The sequence below is a fragment of the Dipodomys spectabilis genome, unplaced genomic scaffold (assembly GCF_019054845.1).
Source record: "Dipodomys spectabilis isolate Male_0828 unplaced genomic scaffold, ASM1905484v1 ptg000096l, whole genome shotgun sequence".
In the NCBI taxonomy this organism is placed as follows: domain Eukaryota; kingdom Metazoa; phylum Chordata; class Mammalia; order Rodentia; family Heteromyidae; genus Dipodomys; species Dipodomys spectabilis.
In genome coordinates this window covers 27,649,752-27,670,204 of record NW_024870773.1, presented here as the reverse complement: position 1 = coordinate 27,670,204, position 20,453 = coordinate 27,649,752, and the positions used below count along the sequence as shown (strand labels likewise).

The 20,453-nt window shown below is 45.1% G+C and overlaps 1 protein-coding gene across 1 annotated transcript in view; it reads left to right on the top strand.

Annotated features, from left to right (window-relative positions):
* Positions 1–20,453, top strand: part of Ryr2 (ryanodine receptor 2) — a 413,538-nt gene that overhangs the window by 105,006 nt on the left and 288,079 nt on the right. Inside the window, exon 2 of the mRNA XM_042686202.1 lies at positions 9,666–9,785. Coding sequence (XP_042542136.1) covers positions 9,666–9,785 — 120 coding nt within the window. The remainder of the gene's footprint in view (positions 1–9,665; positions 9,786–20,453) is intronic.

Genomic DNA, 20,453 nt, shown 5'->3' with positions numbered 1-20,453 from the left:
AGCGCTGACCACCCCACAGCACTGACCACTCCAAACACTGACCACCCCACAGCACTGACCACCTCACGGAGCTTACTATCCCCCACAGCACTGACCATCCCACAGTGCTGACCATCCCCTACAGCACTGACCACCCCACAGCACCCCATTACTCTTGGTCCGGATTGTGCTGTCCCTCTATTCTTGGCTTTTATCGGGCTCCCTGTTACACTGTAGAGTATTTGTTTCTCATTATCCATCTCCTCCCAGGGTGTAAGCGCCCTGGGTGCAAGGCCTTGTTCCTCGCTGTGTTTTGTAAATGAATTTAATCTTTACATCACAAGAAGGAAGAAACAGGTATTTAGACACTTTTCTATCCTGGGCCCTTGGGTATTTGGTATGAATTACATTCTTGATTAATTCCTTGCCTCAATCCTCCAAGGCAGCGTTTCATTTGCATTCCTAGATGAAAGAGTATGAGTGTTGGGTGGACAAGGAGGAGCTGGGACTCAATTCTCGGGACTGAAACTCATTGAAGAGTCACGTTCTTTCCACTCCACCCAGATCAGTTATTAGAAATCAGTAACTCACAAGTCCTAATACATACAATTCCTAATTGCTGCAAGTTATTATAGGACATGTCACTTCCCCTAGCAGAGTGACAGGTGAGCTGGTGCATGGATAGAGATCAGGGCTGAGCTGTCCCATTGGACCCTAACGGTTTTCTGTGACACACGTGCTTTGTACTTCTCATGGTGTGTGGCTGTTATATTTTCATTCATTGTATCTTTCCCTTGAAAAGTGGTAGAGTTGTGAGTTCAGTGCTAAGCCAGTGTAACTCTAGTGTTCAAGCTTGTACAGTAAATTTGCCCCTTGTATAAACTCATTTTTACTAGTGGAAGCTGGATGGGTTGCAAGCATGTTGACACTTTGTTTGTTGTTGTTGTCACTGGTGGTACCACCTTCCCTCATTGTCCAACCTGCCTCTTAGCATGGACACAGTGCTGCTCAGGTATAAATTGCTGGTTCACTAATTCATGTCCAGGATAGAGAAAAAAAAAAAAACCTACCCCAGCTGAAATGTCAACTAGTCACCAGAAAAGTGAGTTACTGAAAAGCCAAGAAATATATGCAAGTGGTAGTGATTGGTGCCATTGGATGGTAATTTGTATTTTAATTAATGAATTACATTTATAATTAGTAAGAAAGACCATCATTGAATGGTTTTTGCTAATTACAAAAATCAAATGAAGGTTGGCAGCACCCACTCTTACTGCATTATTATCCCCATACAAATCTATGACTTTATAGATGTGATCTTTATACACACAGAGCTTGGAAACTCTCCCATCAATATGACAGTGGAAAGACACATGCCAAAACCTGCCCTAGAAACTCTATTTAAGTTACTTATATGAATGAGATTGTATCCAGTTGCATGCCTTTGTTGAAAACTCTTTGGCATTTATTCTCTTAATAATGGTGTGCTGTGTATCCATATTACTGCTTATATGCATATGTAATATATCTATTCCTAAACTTTTGTTCTTGTTCTGTATCATACCACCCCTCCCCAAATACATAAACAACTCACGGATGGTCACTGTATTGTGTGATATAAAAAAGAGATAGAGTTCTCAGAAGGAAAGTGGCCTTACTGGGTACCAGTGGTTCACACTTGTAATTCTAAGCTACTTTGGAGGTTGAGATCTGAGGATTGCAGTTCAAAGCCAACCAGAGCAGAAAATCAATGCGACTCTTTTCTCCAGTTAACTACTAAATAGCTAGAGGTGGAATTGGTAGAGTGCTGGCCTTGAGCAAAAAAAATGCTCAAGGACAGTGCCCAGGCTCTGAGTTGAAAGCTTAGCACCAACACACACACTTACAATTGTCTATCTTGAAATAATGAATTCAGGATATATAGATTCAGATCTTGAAATGTGTCTCTATAATTACTTCTCCATCTTTCTCCCGTATCATATGTCACTTATGCAAATGAAGGTTCTTTTCAGTACAGTATCCTTCCTCAACACGGACCCTTTATAGTTCCCCTTCATCACAATGTAGTCTTTTTGGAAGGCTTATTTCACCTGGGCTAAGCAGTATGCTGTGATTTTCTTTTCCGGATTTTAACACTGATTATGCAATAGAAGTGTGGCTGGCTGAGAGCTTCCCGCGCTTCATTAGTGAGGAAGAAGAGAAGGGTTAACCTTCCTTGCATGCACCCTGCCCCCAATCGGCACCTAATGTATCCTGTAGACACAAAGTCATACTTACAGATGCCTATCATCTGCTCTGCATGAATACAGATATTTCAGAATAGTACGAATAAATTCAAGTAATCTTTCACAGCAGCCTGTCTCATTCTCTGTCAAATAACAGGCAGTGGTCTCTGGTGTAATTGCAAGTATGGGACCTAAGGGTCTAGCCTGTTGAACCCTTGCTTCGGTCTCTTGCTCTTTGAAGTTTGTGCAGCCACCAGGCCCTGGGATGATGTCATTGATGGCTAGACTAGTCTGCTTGTCTCTTGATTGATTTACATCCCTTAAGCACAAATTGGAACACATTGAAGAAATTGTGTTTGGTGCCTGTCCTGGGTCTTGAACTCAGGGCCTGGGCACTGTCCTTGAGCTTTTTGCTGCTCAAGGATAGTGCTTTATCACTTAATCCACAGCTCCATTTCCAGCTTTTTGGTGGTTAAGTGGAGATAAGAGTTTCATGAGCCTTCCTGCCCGGGCTGGCTTTGAGCCTTGATTCTCAGATCTCAGACTCCTAACTGGCTAAGATTATAGGCCGGGAACCGGGCTCCCACCTGTAGTTTGGATTCTAAATTCTCCTTCTGTTTTAGCACATAATTTATTTTCAGGGATTTATGAATCCAAAGGCATTTCCTGTGCTTCATTGTTTCTGGAAACATTGTGTTCCTTGCTTCCTGTCCATCCCAGTTAGTTTATCCTCACTAAGGTTTAGGTGGAGTTGGTGGGAAGTTTTGTTTGACTGGAGGGTAGATGAACTTCTGACCAATCTCACATATCGTCTTCTGTTTCTCAAATATAGAAGGCAGCTCTGCGTGCCTTGGCGCCTTTGTTCGCTCTCTCTTTCGTTAGACATGTTCTTCTCCTGCCCGGGCTGGATCTCAGATCTCAGCCTCCTGAGTAGCTAGGATTACTGCTTTTGCAATATTGAAGGCAGGCATTCAGTGCTTTCTCTGTGGATGTCCAACTCTCAGTCTTTGGATTGTTGCTGAGTCCTCTCTGGTTGGGAGAGGCTGCCCATGGCCCGGACGAGAGCCGGGCTCTGCACATATTGGTCAGTGGTAGTTAGGGTTGGAGGGATTGCAAGTGTTTGCGTTGACTTTATGGCTGCTGTAAATTTTCTGCGCCCTGGTGGCTTTCCTGATTTGAGGGAGGAGAGCCAGACACGTGGCGTCCCTTTCTAGCAGAGGGGTTTGCTGTGTCGAGCTGGACAGGAAAGGAGCCCATGGGATGTTTGTGTACTCAGAGGCAGCTCCTGGCTCTGCCTGGTGGGCTGGAAGGAGACAGGCAGGACAGCTCAACCCTGTTGGACATACGGGTGTTCTGGTCCAGTTTCTCCTGCCCCTTGGAGGACATTATCCAGCTCCCTTGGGACTGCCGGCCTCAGCGCCCACAATCTCTGTGTATAAACTCTGCAGTACTAGTCCTCCGCACACAGCCATGGCTGACTTGTGCAGCTCTGTTGTTTGTGAGATGCAAACCACGCTGCTGTCAGACCACGGCGGAAGGCACACACGACTTCCGTCGGCTAGGCTTGCCTTTCCTTCGCTCTGTTGAAAATAAAGCCAGAGATAGTTCTCTACATGAAAGCACATTAAATGTGCATGTGCAAGGGAGGAATACTCTCACTTCTTTCCTTGGCTTGTTCACAGAATCACAGAATGTGATGGTGAAGGACGCTTGGTTCATCTTCTGGGGCTTGCTAGGCAGTCATACTCTAGTCTGAATTGGGATCATCTTGTTGTAAATCAAAATCTGATTGAGGAGAAGGATAGATTTCCCTCAAATGTTCTGTAGTGTTATCACATGATGAATAAGAATCACGAGCAGGGGCCAGGCGCGCAGGGGCCAGGCATGTTGCTTTTTCCTGAGCCTGTTGGTTGGTGATTGACTGGTCACCGTGCACCTGTCATTCATTGCACACACAGGGGGCAGAGTGTTTCTGTGGGAGACTTCTCTTTCTGGTTTCTTGGTGGTCGACCCGTGGCACATTTACAAACATGGACAGCTGGGACTTGCCTATCATAGATGAAGGGCATCCAAGAAACAAGGGGTGTGCTTGAAGTACAACTTCTTTTCTCCAAACAATACCCGTTCAACTTATTTATTGAGCACACATTTGTGGAGGATGCCGTTGGCACTGCACGGTGCATGCGCACTTTCACGCTTATCTGATTTCTGTTTGGTGGTGACAGTGTATCCGTGGGTTGACTGACAAGGGCGTGGTCCACACATCTGATGTGAATTTCACGTGAGCATCTTGGATGCCATAGAAGAAAACCAGCTATGAAAGGCAGATGCTGCCATCTGCCTAGCCTGCAGAGCCTCGCGAAGGAGGCGAGCTGGCCAGGCTGGTGAGGAGGGGTGTGGCCGGGAGATGGAGGGGCCCTGGAGGCAGAGACACTGGAGAGGCACTTCCACACAGGGAACGCTCTTTCGAAGATGAACGCGCAGAGAAGACACTGGGAGCTGATCCACCCGTGAAAGGAATTCTCTGGAAGCCCAGAGGAGAGGATTTGTTGCCTGTAGAAAGTTACAGATGAGAAGGAGGAGGCCACAGGCTCCTGGCAAGCTCTTCCAGAGTCTTTTACAAAGGAGCAGACATCTCTCCATCCTAGTGGCTCCAGTGTTTTAAATTGGAGTGTACTAGATGAGTATTTGTTACTTTATTTTTTAAGGGGGGCGGGTTAAACAACAGATATTTGTTTTCTCACATTTATAGGGCCTAAAATTCCAAGATCAAGAAAAAATCAGGGGTTCCCTTCCCCTCCCCTTCCCTCCCCTCCCCTCCAACACAATCACCAGGCTGATGGCCTGTCTCTCCCTCAAGCCATGGCCCAGGGGTTCCCTCTTATTGTATACCTGTCAGTTCTTATCAAATGCCCACCTCCACAGTACTATCATATTGCTAATCCTCTTACATTCTTTTGAGCTTTTTCTCCCCCATCTTCTAACATAATTACAAATGAATTATGTTTTTGTCTATTCACTTTCCCCTTTTGCCACCATGGCAGCCTGATTTCCTTTGGAGACCTCTGGTTCTTTCACTGATGAATCCCTGGCACTTAGACACATATCTTAGCATGTGTCTACATCCCAGGCAAATATCTGTCCAGCAATTCACAGATATTCAAAAGCAGCTGTTGGTGGTGTGGCTTGAGAGTGACTTTCCCAGACTGAGAGCTGTTTCAACAGACTTGGCAGCATGTGGATGTAGAAATCATGTCTTATTTATTCATCACAGAAATGCTTAGAATACAATAGTACAGTTCTGGGTTCTTTCTCCATATATATCATACCCAGACATAGAAAACTTGAAGAAGTTTTCAAGTCACCAGCAAGTGCGCAAGAGACTTCATTAAAGGGAATTCAGTCCAGCCTCCATTTGTTGAGCATTTAGCATGCCCTTCTCTAAGACGGAGGATACTCTCATTGCCCTAGGGCCTTAGCTCAGGCACTTATTCTATTGGGCACTTTTTTTCTTCGTGGAATGTAGTCTGACCTAGACAGCTAGTTCCTGGAGGAGACACTAGTTCCAGAAGAGCCTGACAGTCAGCCTTGGAAGGATTCTTGTGCTATCACTCTGAGAGAAGACCAGAGTGTGGTCAGCCTCAGGCAGACAGGCCTGGAGAGAGCTCAGCGATGGATCTTGGCACCATGAGTGGGACTTCGTAACGAGCAGAGCCATTCTCAGCACATCTCTTGAGTGTTCAGGAGCTACTATGACCCATGTGTGCAGACCTTATGTGGGGAGAGGGGTTGTCTGCAACATTTCGTTACATTTCTAGGGAAATAGGAGGCAATCAAGGGACCGCACATGGCTTTATTTCCAGCCATTTCATCGAGCTCTATCAGTGGCTTCTTAGGTTATATTAAAATTTGTCACAGCTCTGAAATTTCTCCTTCAATGTTGACCTGTGTCTTGGCTTCACCAAACCGTGAAAATCACTTATTGGGGTTGTACCATACCGTTATATTGGACAATTACATAAGCCCTGACCTTGGACAGACAGCGAGAGAGATTGAGAGAGACAGTTTCCATCTGTCAAAGATCAGAGGTGGAATGGGATCCACAGTCGCTCCTTTAGCATGTTCTAGCATGTTCTATGTGTCTGACATGGTGTGACACACTGGAGATATGCTTGCAAACAAGTTGGATCTTGTCTCTGCCCTCCAAAGGCAGTTGGACACCATGGAAGTGGGTGTGGTGGGGGTCCATGCCCCTCATACTGCTGGGCTGTCCTGTCTGCAGGAAGCACACTGTCCCCTTGCCTTATCTCCTCTGTTGCTGGCTGACACACATCAGAGGGGGCATAGTCGGAGATGAATAATGAAGACTCTTAGGTTCATCCTCCAAGGCTTCAAATACTTGTAGATGGTAGTATCAAAGCAACCCAGGGGCCTGGCACAGGAGGCTAACACTTGTCATCCTAGCTTCTCAGGAAGCTAAGATCTGAGGATCACAGTTTTTAAGCCATCCTGGCCAGGAAAGTCCATGGGAATCTGATCTCCAGTGGACCCCCAGAAAACTGGAAGTGGTGCTGTGGCTGAAAGTGGTGGAGCACTTGCCTTGAGCAAAAAGAGACAGCTCTAGGCTGTGAGTTCAAGCCCCACAACCAAACAACAACAGCAAGAAGAACAAAAACAGCTGAGGATCTTTTGTTTGAGACTTATTTACCAACAACAGGAAGGCAGATAGCCGGGAAGCGCTTCTGTCACGCGTGGACGGGCTCGGAGGAGAGACCATCCGTGCTTCCTTGTGTGCATTCAGTAGATAGCTGATTAATGCTTCCTGGGGGCCAGAGAGGTAACTATTACTAAACAGGACAACGTCCTTTCCCTCACACAACTTTCCCCTTAGAGAACCCCACAAGCAACTCACTATATGTGTCAGACAACATGGGGGAGAGACCAGAGAGGATGTTCAGGAAAATAGACGCTGCTGGGATACACCGCTTAGATAACTGGTTTTACAGCCATGGATGGCTTTGTACACAGAACTGTAGTCCAGCTAGCGTTGCTCACACAGCCCATGTCTGTTAACAGCTGTGTCGAGGGGGCAGAATGAGGGGCAGCGAGCCTGTGCCACCGGGAGAGACCCCATACTTTTGGTGACTTACAACGTGCCTGCCTCCTCTTTGTTCAGTAGCTTCACCATCCCGGCTGTCCCTGGGCTGGGGTTTGCTTTCATCTTCCCTTTCTCCTTCCCTGCCGTCTTATTCCCATTTCCCAACCTGTCTTTAATTAGTGCATTAAAGTAATTATTTACTAAATGGTATTTAGGTAATCTACAGCAACCGGAAAAAAAAAAACAAACAAACAACACTCCCTCTCCTCTACCCAAGGGTGTCATTTGTCTGTTAGAGTTTGTTCCCTAGCACATGTGAAAGATAAGACAGTCAAAGGCCTTGGAGATTCTGGCAGCATCTACTGGCACAAGTGTCAGGGTTTTTTTTTTTCTCTCATTACACTACATATTTGAGAAGCACCATGGATTTTTGATCTGGCAGATTGCAGGAAGCAGTTCCTGATTTTTTTATGATAGCCATTGCTGAACATGAATTTTTCATTCACATGTACTTTTAGTTGAACTCAGGCTTTTAAAAAATATATAGAGAGAGCAAGTGACTTTTCAGGGAAAACCAGTGTTCACTGGAAATGAACAAGTTCTGGTGGAGAGTTAGAAGTTGCTTGTTCAAAATCTGGGCCTTGGGGCTGGGAAGGTGACTTAGTGGTAGAGTGCTTGCCTTGCATGCATGAGGCCCTGGGTTCGATTCCTCAGTACCACATAAGCAGAAAAAAGCCAGAAGTGGCACTGTGGCTCAAGTGGTAGAGCGCTAGCCTTGAACTGAAAAGCTGAGGGACAGCGTCCAGGCCCAGAGTTCAAGCCCCATGACCAAAAAAACAAAACAAAACTGGGCTTTGTCCCTGCCTGGTGCTGTGAGCTGTGGAGACAGTTGCTCTCCTCTCGTGGAAAGCCAGGCGTTCAGCACTGCAAGATGCAAAGCCGAGTTGGGCTTTAACGATGGATCCTGAATTTTCTTTGGACTAGCCAAACAAAACAACCACAAAAACATGTTTTCTGCTTGGGGAAAATCACCTTCCCATCACCTTTGCTCTTCCGTACTCTTGATGAAGGGATTTTCAATGTGACTTGAAAGGCTCGGTGATTTTATTTATGCTTTAATTACTCGCCATGTACCCTTCTGGGTATTTGAGGTTGAAATGGCGCTGTCCATATGGTATTTTTTTTTCTTTAGGCTTTTGGTACTTGTTACTTGGTCAGGTGTGACAGAAGAACCACAGTGCTCATTAGTTTGGTGTCTGTTTCGTGCCGTGTGAGTGTCAGTCGCTGTGTAAGCACTTGGGCTCTCTGTCGTGGCAGAAGCTTGGTGTTTTGCACATGCTCCTACTCCACCTGTGACCAGACTGGCACAGAGGTCCAGGGCCTGTGCCCACGGCAGCCCGCCTCATTGTGGCTGTACTCACTCCCCCTGTGCATTGCTTTGGGCCATGTGTAGTTCTTCCTGTAACCCTGCTTCCTTAATTGACAAGAAACCGGGCTTGTCTTTCAGATATTTGAACTCACGGATGGCTTTCTCTGTGCACTTGAAACATTTCCCTGTGTCAAATCTGATCAAACCTCCCATGTCGAACGAACCCAGAAGTTGCGTTATTGACTTATTTTCCCGTGTTATCTTTAGGATGACCTGTATGCTGCTATTAGAATCTGTTTCTTTGCTTTGCTTTGCTCATGGTCTTTGTGAGACAGACTTTCACTGGATAGGGCAGTCGGGCCTTGGACATGCTATGAAGCACAGGCTGGCTCCAAATTCTCTATCATTTTACCTCAGCTTTCCAAGAGTTGGAATTACAGGCATGTGCTACTACACTCAGATAGGTCCATTCTTGATACTGTTTGCTGTCCTAGAAATGCATCCGATCCTTTCTTGATGATGCTGATGCTGAAGCCGTGTGCTTACGTGAACACCGTGTTTCACGGTTACTCAGGCAAGTTGCTGCTGGGATCTGTAATCACTCTGAGAAAACTTGCAGTTGTTTTGGATAATGTTAGCCTTCCCTTTGCCTCCCAGCTGTCTTCTTGCAAGTTGACAGTAGTTCTTACTCCACGTGGCTCCGTGTTCTTTTCTACCTATGCACATTTGGATGTGCACAGCATTGTAAAACTCCCCAAATCCTGTTTGAAAACAAGGGGAAGAAGGGAGTGGCGGAATCTGTGCACTCTGTGTGTGTGTGTGTGTGCCCGCGTGCGTGCATATATAACAGGAAAACTCCATTGTGTTATTCTAATAGAATCAATTCATGTTGTCTTTAAGCCACATCAAAGAATGCCACAGAGTTGCATTATCCTCGTACGCTTCAGCCGAGTCGGGGGTCCTCACTGTTTCCTTCTCCTCCTCTTCTTTGCAGGATGACGAGGTGGTCCTGCAGTGCACTGCCACCATTCACAAAGAGCAGCAGAAGCTGTGCTTGGCGGCTGAAGGCTTTGGCAACAGACTGTGCTTTTTGGAGTCCACGTCCAATTCCAAGGTGAGCGGAAGCCGGCCAAGGGCATTTGGAGATGCGGCCCTGGTCCTGTTCACCAGCTCTCTCTACGATTTGTAGGGGAACCCTCCATGTGTAGGCTGAAGGGTGGATGAAAAACATTTTCACTCTTCAATGGAGAAATGTTTTGAGGCTTTACTGAATGCAGAGACCCAATTAACATGAGTGGAAGAAGGTCTTGAACCATGATGGTTGTAGCTTAGTGGAAAAGGAAGCGGGTAAGGGGCAGGAAGGGGAGTGGGAAAGGGCTTGTCTTTCACAAAGAGGATTTGGGGAGACCTTTCTGAGCCAGTGATGTCTGGGCAGGCCAGAGCCAAGTGAGAGTGTGAATGGGACCAAGTTCTTGAGCCTTCCACAGAGAGAGAGCCTGGTGATGGCAGATTGCCTGGTGGGTGTGGGCTTTGGAGTGGGGAGGGGCCATGGCTGGCGGAGGGGCCTGGGCCAGGACCGTGTCTCCCGCGCCTTCCAGACCAGGCTAGGAGTCAAGGTTTCTTCTTCACTCACAGGGCCCTGCCCTTTGGCTCTTAGGTGGATTTGGAGGACTAGAGCATGGGAGGAGAATCAAGTGGATGAGTGGGATCTACCCGTTCTGAGAGCCAACGCTTGCTCCAGCTCAGAATGGGACCACTGGGGGCCAGGGCGGCTTTGGACTGGGCTCTGAGGACGGGGTCTGCGCACACATCAGGTTGTGCAGAATGAGGGACAGAATGGAGGAAGGCAACGAGGCCAGCACAGTCCTCTGTGTGGTGCTGTTTGGTTTACGGAGTGCTGGCCTTGTGTAGTCTCATGTAGGGCTCACAAGAAGAGATTGAGTAGTTAGCTGGCGTCATGCTTGTTGTACAGATGAGGAAATGTCAGCATTGTAGAGATAAAGTACGACACTGGAAATACTCATTTGTGACATCAAAAAACCAGCATTGGCAGTGTATTTTCAGGCTTATACTCAGGTTTGTTTACTCATGTATTGATGGATTTATTATCTTTAGTTGTACAAAGGGGTTTCCATTCGTCATGTCTATTTGTGATTACCATGCATGAAATCATATTGAGTAATATATATATGATTTATTATAGTAGTTTATGCAAAGTAGTATTACTAATGTTATAATAGTTGGTCATATCATGTTATGTGTTTTATAGCCCTAATTATGTTTTATTTAGGCAAGCTTTTTAAAAAGATAGAGCCTCTTCCTACAACTTACCATGTTAAGTTCAGCTATGGAAAGATACTCTCATTAAAAAACATAAGTATTTTAAAACCTGGTGTTCTCTCTAGCCACACAGAGTGGATAGAACAAGGTTTGCTTTTCAGCACAGGTGGCGTTTGGCTTTCCCCATTTATTACACCAAGCATGTGCCAACTGTCCTTCTCCTGGTTCTCTGACAAAGAGCTGCCTCCCACTACTCAAAGTCAATAACCCCCGTTCTGTCGTCAGTTTACCATGCGAAAGTCAAGCATTGAAATGGGAATGGACTGAGCTCTTTAGTGCCTTGAAGGGATGCTTGCGCATCAAGTTGTTCCTAATAATCCAGGGAATGGCACATTTTTATCCCGTCTGATGTTCACACTCTCTTGGACCTTTCTGACTTATCTGGAATTATTTATATTCCTGTACAGTTTTAGGATATGGCTTTTCGGGCCCACCGGCCTTGTCCTTCCTGCCCTTCCACACCCCCACACCCCTCCCGTAGGCCCCTACACCAGTTTCTGGATTCTGGAGGACTACACATATCTCATTTGTTTTCATATCTTTTGGTACCAAACACAGTACTTTGAGCTACTAAAATTTTAATGAACTATTAAGTTCGTAAGGAATCTAGGAATCTGAGGATCATTATAATTTTTCTGATATCCACAGACTTTCAGTTTTCTAAAGTAGCAAAGAGGTAAAACTCTAGTTCTCCGGTCATGTTGGTGATAGACATATACAACACACAGATGCGTCTGGGTTTGGCTTTCCTTGGGGGAGTGGGAGATGGCCCTTTTCATCTACAATTGGTGTCACTGAATTTATCATAAAAGTCAGGAGAACAGAACGATTGTTGGCAATAACCAGTCAGATGATGTCAATTATCTATGTGTTCCTGGAAGTCATCCCAGAAATATCTTAAGCTACAGAATCTTTTAACCATAGACAGTACTGACCTGTTTTTGGGTGAAGTTTGTGTTTAATGATTCTAAGGTATTTATTCAGGCTGATCTTTGTCAGCAAGAGAATGGTTCATAATTTCAATATAGATTTTTCCTGCAGACAGTCTTAAACCCAATAACGTGTTTGGATGAGTTATCCCTATTTCAGAATGATGGCTATTTCCTGCTTAGTTCTTAATACAGGTCCCTTTTCATTTCTGTCTGATAATTTAGAGTTGAGGAGTTGGGGTTTGGTGTGTAGAAATTAGTGACTTTGAGGCAGATTTGTATTGTTATTATTAAAAATATAAAGAGAAGCGAGAAGTTATCAGGGAAGTGTAGTTTTGTATTTATTTGTACCTCCCCATGAAAGCAGAGTGAGAAACCCACAGGTCACACAATACCTACAGCAAGATCAGTGGCTGGGTAACCCTTGATCACATGATGTCAGTTAGTATCTAGAAGGAGGTAGAGACAAGGCAATGTAATTTCTGTTTTTTTCCCCCAAACCAATAATGGGATCCCATTGGAAGTGTGGGGAGTCTGTAAGGGAGCAGCAGCTAGGCCTGGGAGGGAAGGCAGCTGCTGTGGTTAGGTAGGATATCTCTGGTGTGACCGTAGCCCTATGTGCTTTTATAAAATACACATTCTTCTCAGTGGCCCAAGGAACTTCCTAAATTTTCAGAAGCAAATGAGAATGAAAACAGCACACTGTAACCTATGAGTTACAGTGAAGGCGGATCTAAGAGGGAAGTTTATAGCTGTGAGTGCCTACGTGAAAGAAATTAGAGAGATCTTATGTAAATGGTTTAGTGATGTACTTCAAGCTCTTAGAAAAACAAAAACAGGCCAATCACAAAATTGTAGAAGGAAAGAAATAATAGAAATCAGAGGCGAATTAATGTAATGGAAACTAAAAGAACAATATAGTCTCCTAGCCAAATGAATCAAAAGAAAGAAGAATCAAATTAACAAAATTAGAGATAGAAAAGGTAACATTAAAACAAGATACCACAGCCGGGTGCCTGTGGGTTATGCCTTTAATTCTCAGATCTGAGGATCACAGTTCAAAGCTAGCCCAGCAGAAATAGTCTTCATGAAACTTTTATCTCCACTTAACCACTCAAAAACTGGAAGGAGAAGTGTGGCTCAAAGTGGTAGAGTGCTAGCCTTGAGTAAAAAGCTCAGGGACAGGATGCTCAGGTCTTGACTTCAAGCTCCATGACCAACCAACAAACAAAAAACAGAGCCATTGAAATCAGATACAGGAAGCCCTGAATTTCATTTGGAAATACAAAAGACCTTGAATAGCCAAAATAATCCTGAGCAAAAAAAAAAGGAGGTATCAAAATACCTGACTTCAGACTATACTACAAAGCCATAACAACAAAACAAGCATTGTATAGACAGGCCCCAAAACAAACATGTAGATCCATTACAAAGACTAGGAAGCCCAGAGCCCAGCTCAGGCTGGTTCGACCATCAGATTCTCAACAAAGGTACCAAGAACATGAATGGAAGACAGGGCTCTCTAACACATGGTGCTGGGAAGACTGGCTAGTCATGTGTAGAAGAATGAAACCAGAGCCCTCGTCCCTTACCCTGTACAAAAGTCTACTTGAAAGGGATCAAAGACCTTAATGTAAGACCTGAGACTTTGAAACTACTGAAGGAAGGCAAGGGGAAGTGTGTGAAGATGTAGAACAGACAAGGTCCTTCCAAAAAGGACTCAAGTAGCTCAGGAAATAAGAACAAGAACTGACACATGAGGTTCCATCTGGTTAAACAGCATCTGCACGTAAAGGGAACAATGACCAGAATGAAGAGACAGCCTACAGGTGGGGTGGGAAAAAAATAATCCTTGCCAGATAGACATCAGCTGGGGAATGAATAGCCAGACTGGGTAAGGATGGAAAACATGAAACCCCAAATCAAAGCAATCCAATCACTGTATGAATGAAACCGCCAGTTTTTCAAAGCACAAATGGCCAATAAATACATGGAAAAAAAATTTAACATCCTTAACCATTAGGAAAACACGAGTTCAAACAACACTGAGATTCTGCCTCTCCCCTCAGGATGGTTGTCATCAAGAGAAGCCACAGGTGCTGGTAGGACTCCTGAGGACAGAAGTGTGGGTTTGCTGTGGTGGCGGTGGAAGTTGCTTGGCTCCTGTGGACATCAGTAGGAGGTTCCTCACAGAGCTAAAACTAGAGCTGCGGTGTAGTCCCGCTGCAGGAGTTGTGGAGACGTGCCCAAAGGAAGCAGAGGCCGTGTTGACAGAGATCGCCACTTCCCGTGTATATTCTGCACTGATCGCTATTGCCAAGTGACAGAATCGGCTTAGGTGCCCATCAGTGGGTTCATGGATAAAGAAGAAAATGGCTGAATAAAGTTTTATTTTGTGTGTGTATACAGAAGCACACACACTATTTATGCAGCCAGTAAGGAGAACAAAATGAATGGATAGCCTCTAGTTAAGCGAAATAAGCCAGTCCACAAAAGACAGATACTCCATGTTGTCTCTCATTGAATCTGAAAAATACAAAACCAAACCCAATCAGCAAACAAAACCCCTAACAAACCAAAGGTTCTGAAAAGTATAATGGGTTTTACCAGGGATGTGAAAGAGGGAAGGCAAAGGCTGAATAGAGAGGAAGTTAAAACTATGCTTCTCAAACATTAGGAGACTCTGATTTCTAGCTAACCACCGAAAGCCTCGGTGGAGTTCTTGCTCAAGTGGTCGAACGCCAGTCTTGAGTGGAAAAAGGTGAGATAGCTTCCAGGCCTTGAGTTTAAGACCCCCCCCCCCCAAAAAAAAAAGGAAAGAGAGAAGAAGAGACCAGTACTAAGATGAAGGAAATCATTTGCCAGTGTATGATCGTTAACTTTTAACGTTATTCCTACTTATTTGCAGTTTTGTTGTCATTATTATTCATAGAGTAGCGTGTGAATTCGCAGCTCCCTGAGGCGTGGAGTTGTGAGGTGCTGCCTCTCTGTGTGTGTGTGGGGGGGGGTGCTTCAGGGCTCGGGGAGGGTCGTGTGAACAGGCTCATCTATTTCATGCAAGAGAGTACGTTCTTAGCTTCAGGGACCTCTGCTCTTAAGATAGAAAATGCAATTTCACCTTATGGTGTTGTTTTAATTAGTGCTCTTCAAACTTTGCTTAAGCGGGGGAGCACAGGCTAGAACAAAACCTGTTTGATTCCGAAGAGTAAATACCTGAATACAATTTGTATTTCTAGGGGTGGTATGAGCTTTTTAATTTTCCCCAGCCTATTTATACCCACTTTATTGGGGGTATAGTTGGGTTTGAACTCGGGGCCTCATCCTTGCAAGCCAGTACAATACCGTGGGGCTACACCTGTAGCCCTGTTAGCCGCTCATTATTATTTTTTAATGTAATTGTATTTATTTTTGTTTATGTGTACTGAGGAATTGAACCCAGGGCCTCATGCATGCTAGGCGAGCACTCTACCACTAAGCCACCTTCCCAGCCCCCATTCATTATTTCTAAGACAGAGTCTTAGAAATAATGTTTCTTGTTTCCAGCTGTGCATGCCCCTGATCTATGTTCCGCTTACTCTCCATCATCCCCGGGACTATAGGCATACATTGCTGTGCAGAGCTTCTTTTCCATTAGGATGGATGGAGTCTCTTCAACTTTTCTGCTAGGCTGGCTGCTAGTTTACTCCTCCCAGTCCCAGCCTCCTACATAGCTCGGGATGACAGGTGTGCACTACTGCACCCACCTTTGAGTTAAGAGGGGGGTCACTGGAACTTTTCTGTGTGGGTGGGCTTCCAGTGACTACCCTCCTGTTCTCAGCTGCCATAGTAGCGGGGCTGACGGGTGTGGACTGCGGGAGCCTGGCTCCGTGCACCCTTTTCCAGAAGTCAGTGCATCACATCCTTTAACAACTAGATTCCAGTGTGGTTCAATACTGACCGTGGTCCAGGCCAGGCTTTCCCATGGACTGTGGGCTGCAGCAGGCCTCGCTCTTGTGGCTGGAGAAGCTCATGGTGATGCGCACGGTCAGGCAGAGTCCAAAGTTGCTCCTCCACTCCTCTTTGCACTCACAGTCAGTGAAATACACCAGGGAAAAGTTGCCAGAGAACCTCATGTTCCTTTAGTGGTGGTTGTTGGGCTGTTTTAGGATTAACATCCAGAAACAACTCCATCGATGAAGTGACAGCCGGGCCTTGTTTAACCCAGGAGAAATGTAAAACCAATGTCCGCTGCTTTCCCCGTGGAGGAGCAGACTCGCTTTAATTCACTATAAGCTTGGAGCTGGCTGGCAAAGCAGTGGGGTGCTGGTTTAAACAGTGGCAGGGCGGACACAGCCGCCCATGCTGTCCTCTGGAGAATGCTGCGGCGTTTGGTCTGTCAGTTCCATCAGGAGCTAATTTGTGGGTACATTTGATAATAATGAGTGATGGTTAACGCCAGTCACTTCCTAAGATGCTGCCTGCACCGAGTCTCGCCTGATTGTGAGCACCTAAAAGGTGTGACAGGACACACTTAGATAGCATGAAATGTAGCTGGCACTGGTGGCTCACGCCGGTCATCCTAGCTTCTTGTGAGGCTGAGATCTGAGGATCGAGATTCAAAGCCAGCCCAGGCAGAAGAGTCTGAGACTCTTCACCAAGCAAAGAACTAGAAGTGGAGATGTGCCAGCCTTGAGAAGGTAAGGCCCTGGGTTCAAGCCCAGCACCACCAAAACCAAACCAAAACACATCCCCAAACCTAATTTTGTTCTGAATTAAATCCAGATGACACTGGATCATTATATAGACCAATAGTAGTTTTTAATGTCTGAGAGTGGCTTCTATAGACATTTAAAACCGAGGGAAAAAGAGCAAAAGCAGGGAGGAACTTAACCTCAGAACTGACACATCTTGCAGAACACCTGTGTCCCGTGGGAACCCAGTTTGGGAAACATGGTCTTACTCAAACATCACCATGGGGTTAGTCATCACGTGCTTTTCCCCTCAAGAAGGAAAATGCCACGAGCACATCATGGTCTCACCGTGGCAAAGGTTGTCTCCTGCTGTTGATCTTGTGGACTGCGGAGGAGGAGAAAGGCTGCACACAGGGTCTTTGGATCTGCTTCGGCTCGCTCAGGGCATCCGTGGTTCTGTGCTTCTTAGACTAGCTGGTGTCCATAATTGGTCTGAGCGGCGCTGTTGATTTCCGGCGGGCTGTTCACAGAGAAACACGGTCCCGTGGATTCTGTCATAATCAGAGCTCTTCCAAGCTCTCCCAGTTTCGTGGCCTCCCTTTAGTTAGATGCATTTCTCCCCTCAACTGGGCCATGAGAGAACACTGCTTTATCTCCAGCAACTTCTCAGTCCAGCAAATTATTCAGCACCATAAATAATGCATCGGGATATTAATGGCGCAGAAAAATTGTGCTAGTCCCCACCAGAGAGAGGCCCTTCTTCTTCAAGTAAGAAGTGGTGAATAATAAAAATGTCAGTACAAGATAAATGCAGAGCAAGATAAGGGACATTTGCTTAGATAAAGTTTCTGAAACATCTTACACATTGCATACTTCTCACTGTGTTTCCCTTAACATGCCATTGAAATAATAATTATAAGGAAAAGAGATAGTAACCTTTCTGTGTTTAGTTTTCATTGTGCAGGTGATGTACAGAGGGGTTACAGTCACACAGGTAAGGAAGTGAGTGCAGTTCTTGTTACCACGTTAGCTTTCATGGGATTTTGTTTGTGCATCAGGGAGACAAAAGAAAGATCTTTGCTTGTCTGGTGGGGAAGGAAGATAAATTAATCGTGACTATATTGGTTTCTTGATATTGTTGTATTTTAGCCAGGCAACTTTTAGTTTATTTGCTAAACTGTTAAGAGGAAAACAAATTAGATGTGGCAGAAAGAAAATATCTCAATGTGTGACTCTCGAGTGACTATCCTATATAGGATAGGACCCGTTTTTAATTAGATTACTGTGTCGGACCAGAGTGGAGCTGCCTGTTAAACTGTGGTGTGGGGAGCATTCTTGCCAGTTATTTTGCACATACATCGGTGGTACTTCCTCGTGAGGAGGGAGGCTACGCAGACAGGGATGACATAAGGGAAATCTCAACCTGGGAAGCATTTTATGGATGATTTAGCTCCTATGCCATTGGTGTGTGACCTGGGCGAGAGATTCATCCTGATTCATCTCTTCAAGATCTTTTTTATTTTATTTTATTTTATTTATTTATTTTTGGGTCCGGTCATGGGGCCTGAACTCTGAGCCTGGGCACTGTCTCTCAGCTCTTCAGCACAAGGCTAGCGCTCTACCACTTGAGCCAAAGCGCCACTTCCGGCTTTTTTCTTTTTTGCTTATGTGGTGCTGAGGAATCGAACCCAGGGCCTCATGCATGCAAGGCAAGTGCTCTACCGCTGAGCCACCTTTCCAGCCCATCTCTTCAAGATCTTTAAAGAAGCATTTCTATGGTTAAAATTATAAAAAAAAAAATGGAGCTTTTGAGTTCCTAACTGTGTTTTTTGTGAGGTGTAATAAATGGAAGAAGCAGCATCTTAAGAAATGTAATCTGTAATCACTAATCTTAAAGCAGATGGATCCAGATGGAAATGAAACCTACCTAGAGTTACCTAGAGCACACATGAGGTGACCCCCAGCCCTGAAAAGAGACCGGTGGGCAGACGCATCCACATACCTGACCTCTCTGTCTCCGGTCCGAGCCACATGCGGGGCAGACATGCTTTACCGGTTGCCTCTAGCCCTGTCCATCACTCCTCCTCCTCTTGGTGTGGCTTTGGCAGGCGGGAGGTTCACTATGAACTGAAAGCCCTCTTCCTAGTAGCAAAGTGCCAGTCCAAGTCCAGCTGGGAAAACCCTGCTACAAGCTCATGCCAGGGACTGTAACTTGGATTGAGGTGTATCTGTTACACCCACAGAGAGCGGGACAGAGAAGGCTGGGGAAGAAGCTTCCAACTTTGACAACCAGAACAGAAGAACCAAGAGGAACCTGCGCCTCTCCCTTTCTGGCTTGGAGGGTCTGGTGTTCGGTGGAGCACATACAGCAGTAAACACAGCTCTCACACCAGGCTGCAGCTTTATCTGAAGAGCTGGAGAGAAAGTAGTTTAGCTTTCGTGGGTCACGTGTTTTCTGCTCAATTCTGATATTCATCAGGAAAGCAACTGCAGACACTATGTAAATGGATAAGCATGGCTGGCTTCTTAAAAAAATGGCACTGTGATGGACAAAGAAATGGAATTTCAGGTTTTTTTTTTTTTTTTTAAGCTTTCTGTGATAATTCGTTTTGCTTTTGTTTTTTCAATCATTGGGAAACCTGTAGAAATCTTATTGTCAATGCATGGTCGGTGCTAAAACAAGAATGGAGCCAGAGACGGCTCTTGGCTGCAGTAAGCCCTCCTAATGTATAGGAAGTAAGTCCTGTATTACTAAATGGGGGGTGGGGCAGATGCAGTAAGCTGGACACTGGAAGATAGGATGGGGTAGGTTACAGTGTGTCCTATTCTAACGTGGCACAGAAGGGTGCTTCTTACAATAAGCAACAAGGAACCTGACATTTCAGGGTATAATGACGTAGAGTCATTTTGGAAAACAGGTTGGCAGTTTCTTATAAAATTTCACTTTTGCTGCTCTATAGCAGTTCTTTCTTCATTACTTTCTCCAGTTATTTATCCAGGGTTTCTACCAAATCTCTTGTAACTATATATGTTTGGGGCATTTTTACTAAAAAAAAAAAAATTGAGGCAACCACAATTTCCCATCATCTGATAAAGAGGTATTGTGTTAAGTCTGTGCAGAATTCAGAATCAATAAGGAGAGAGGAGTGGTACACTGACTGACGTGGCTCACCCTGTGAGTCCTTTCATAGGAAGTTGTGCAAATGACGTGCAATTGTGAGTGTAGCAATAGCCAGATTAGGATAGGAAAAAAGACTCCAACTCCCAAGTCATTTGATGGCATGTAAAGAATGATTTTTATGAAGTCCCAAGAATCACAAACGAAGCAAAATAAAATTTTACGTGAATACATTGAAATGGAAGACTATGGGTGCCAACAAACCCCATAACAAATAAATAAGTCATACAGCAGTTACAGCAACCACCACCAACTACACACATCCAAAAGATGTACACACAGCAAAAGATGCTGTAACGTGCGTGTATAATGTTGACAAAACATTGTTACCCAGAGTATAGGAAGAGGGCCTACTACCTGGTAAGGAAGAAAGAATATCCGAGTTGGAGACTGCTCACAACACTGGGAGCAGTGGTTCACAGAAAATGAAAGTCCAGTGCCTTCCAAAGTTTTTGCAAGCTGTTGGCGATGGTTGGTAATAATGAGTGTGCAAATCACAGCAAACGGGCAGGTGTGCACCCATGTGGCAAGATAAAATTCTCATACACTTCTGGTGGGAGTCTAGAGTGACACCAACTCTTTGGAAAAATAATATTATTATCATACCTAGTAAAGTTCAAGGTGTTTATAACTGGGACCCACCAAATTTACCCCTAAAGCATATC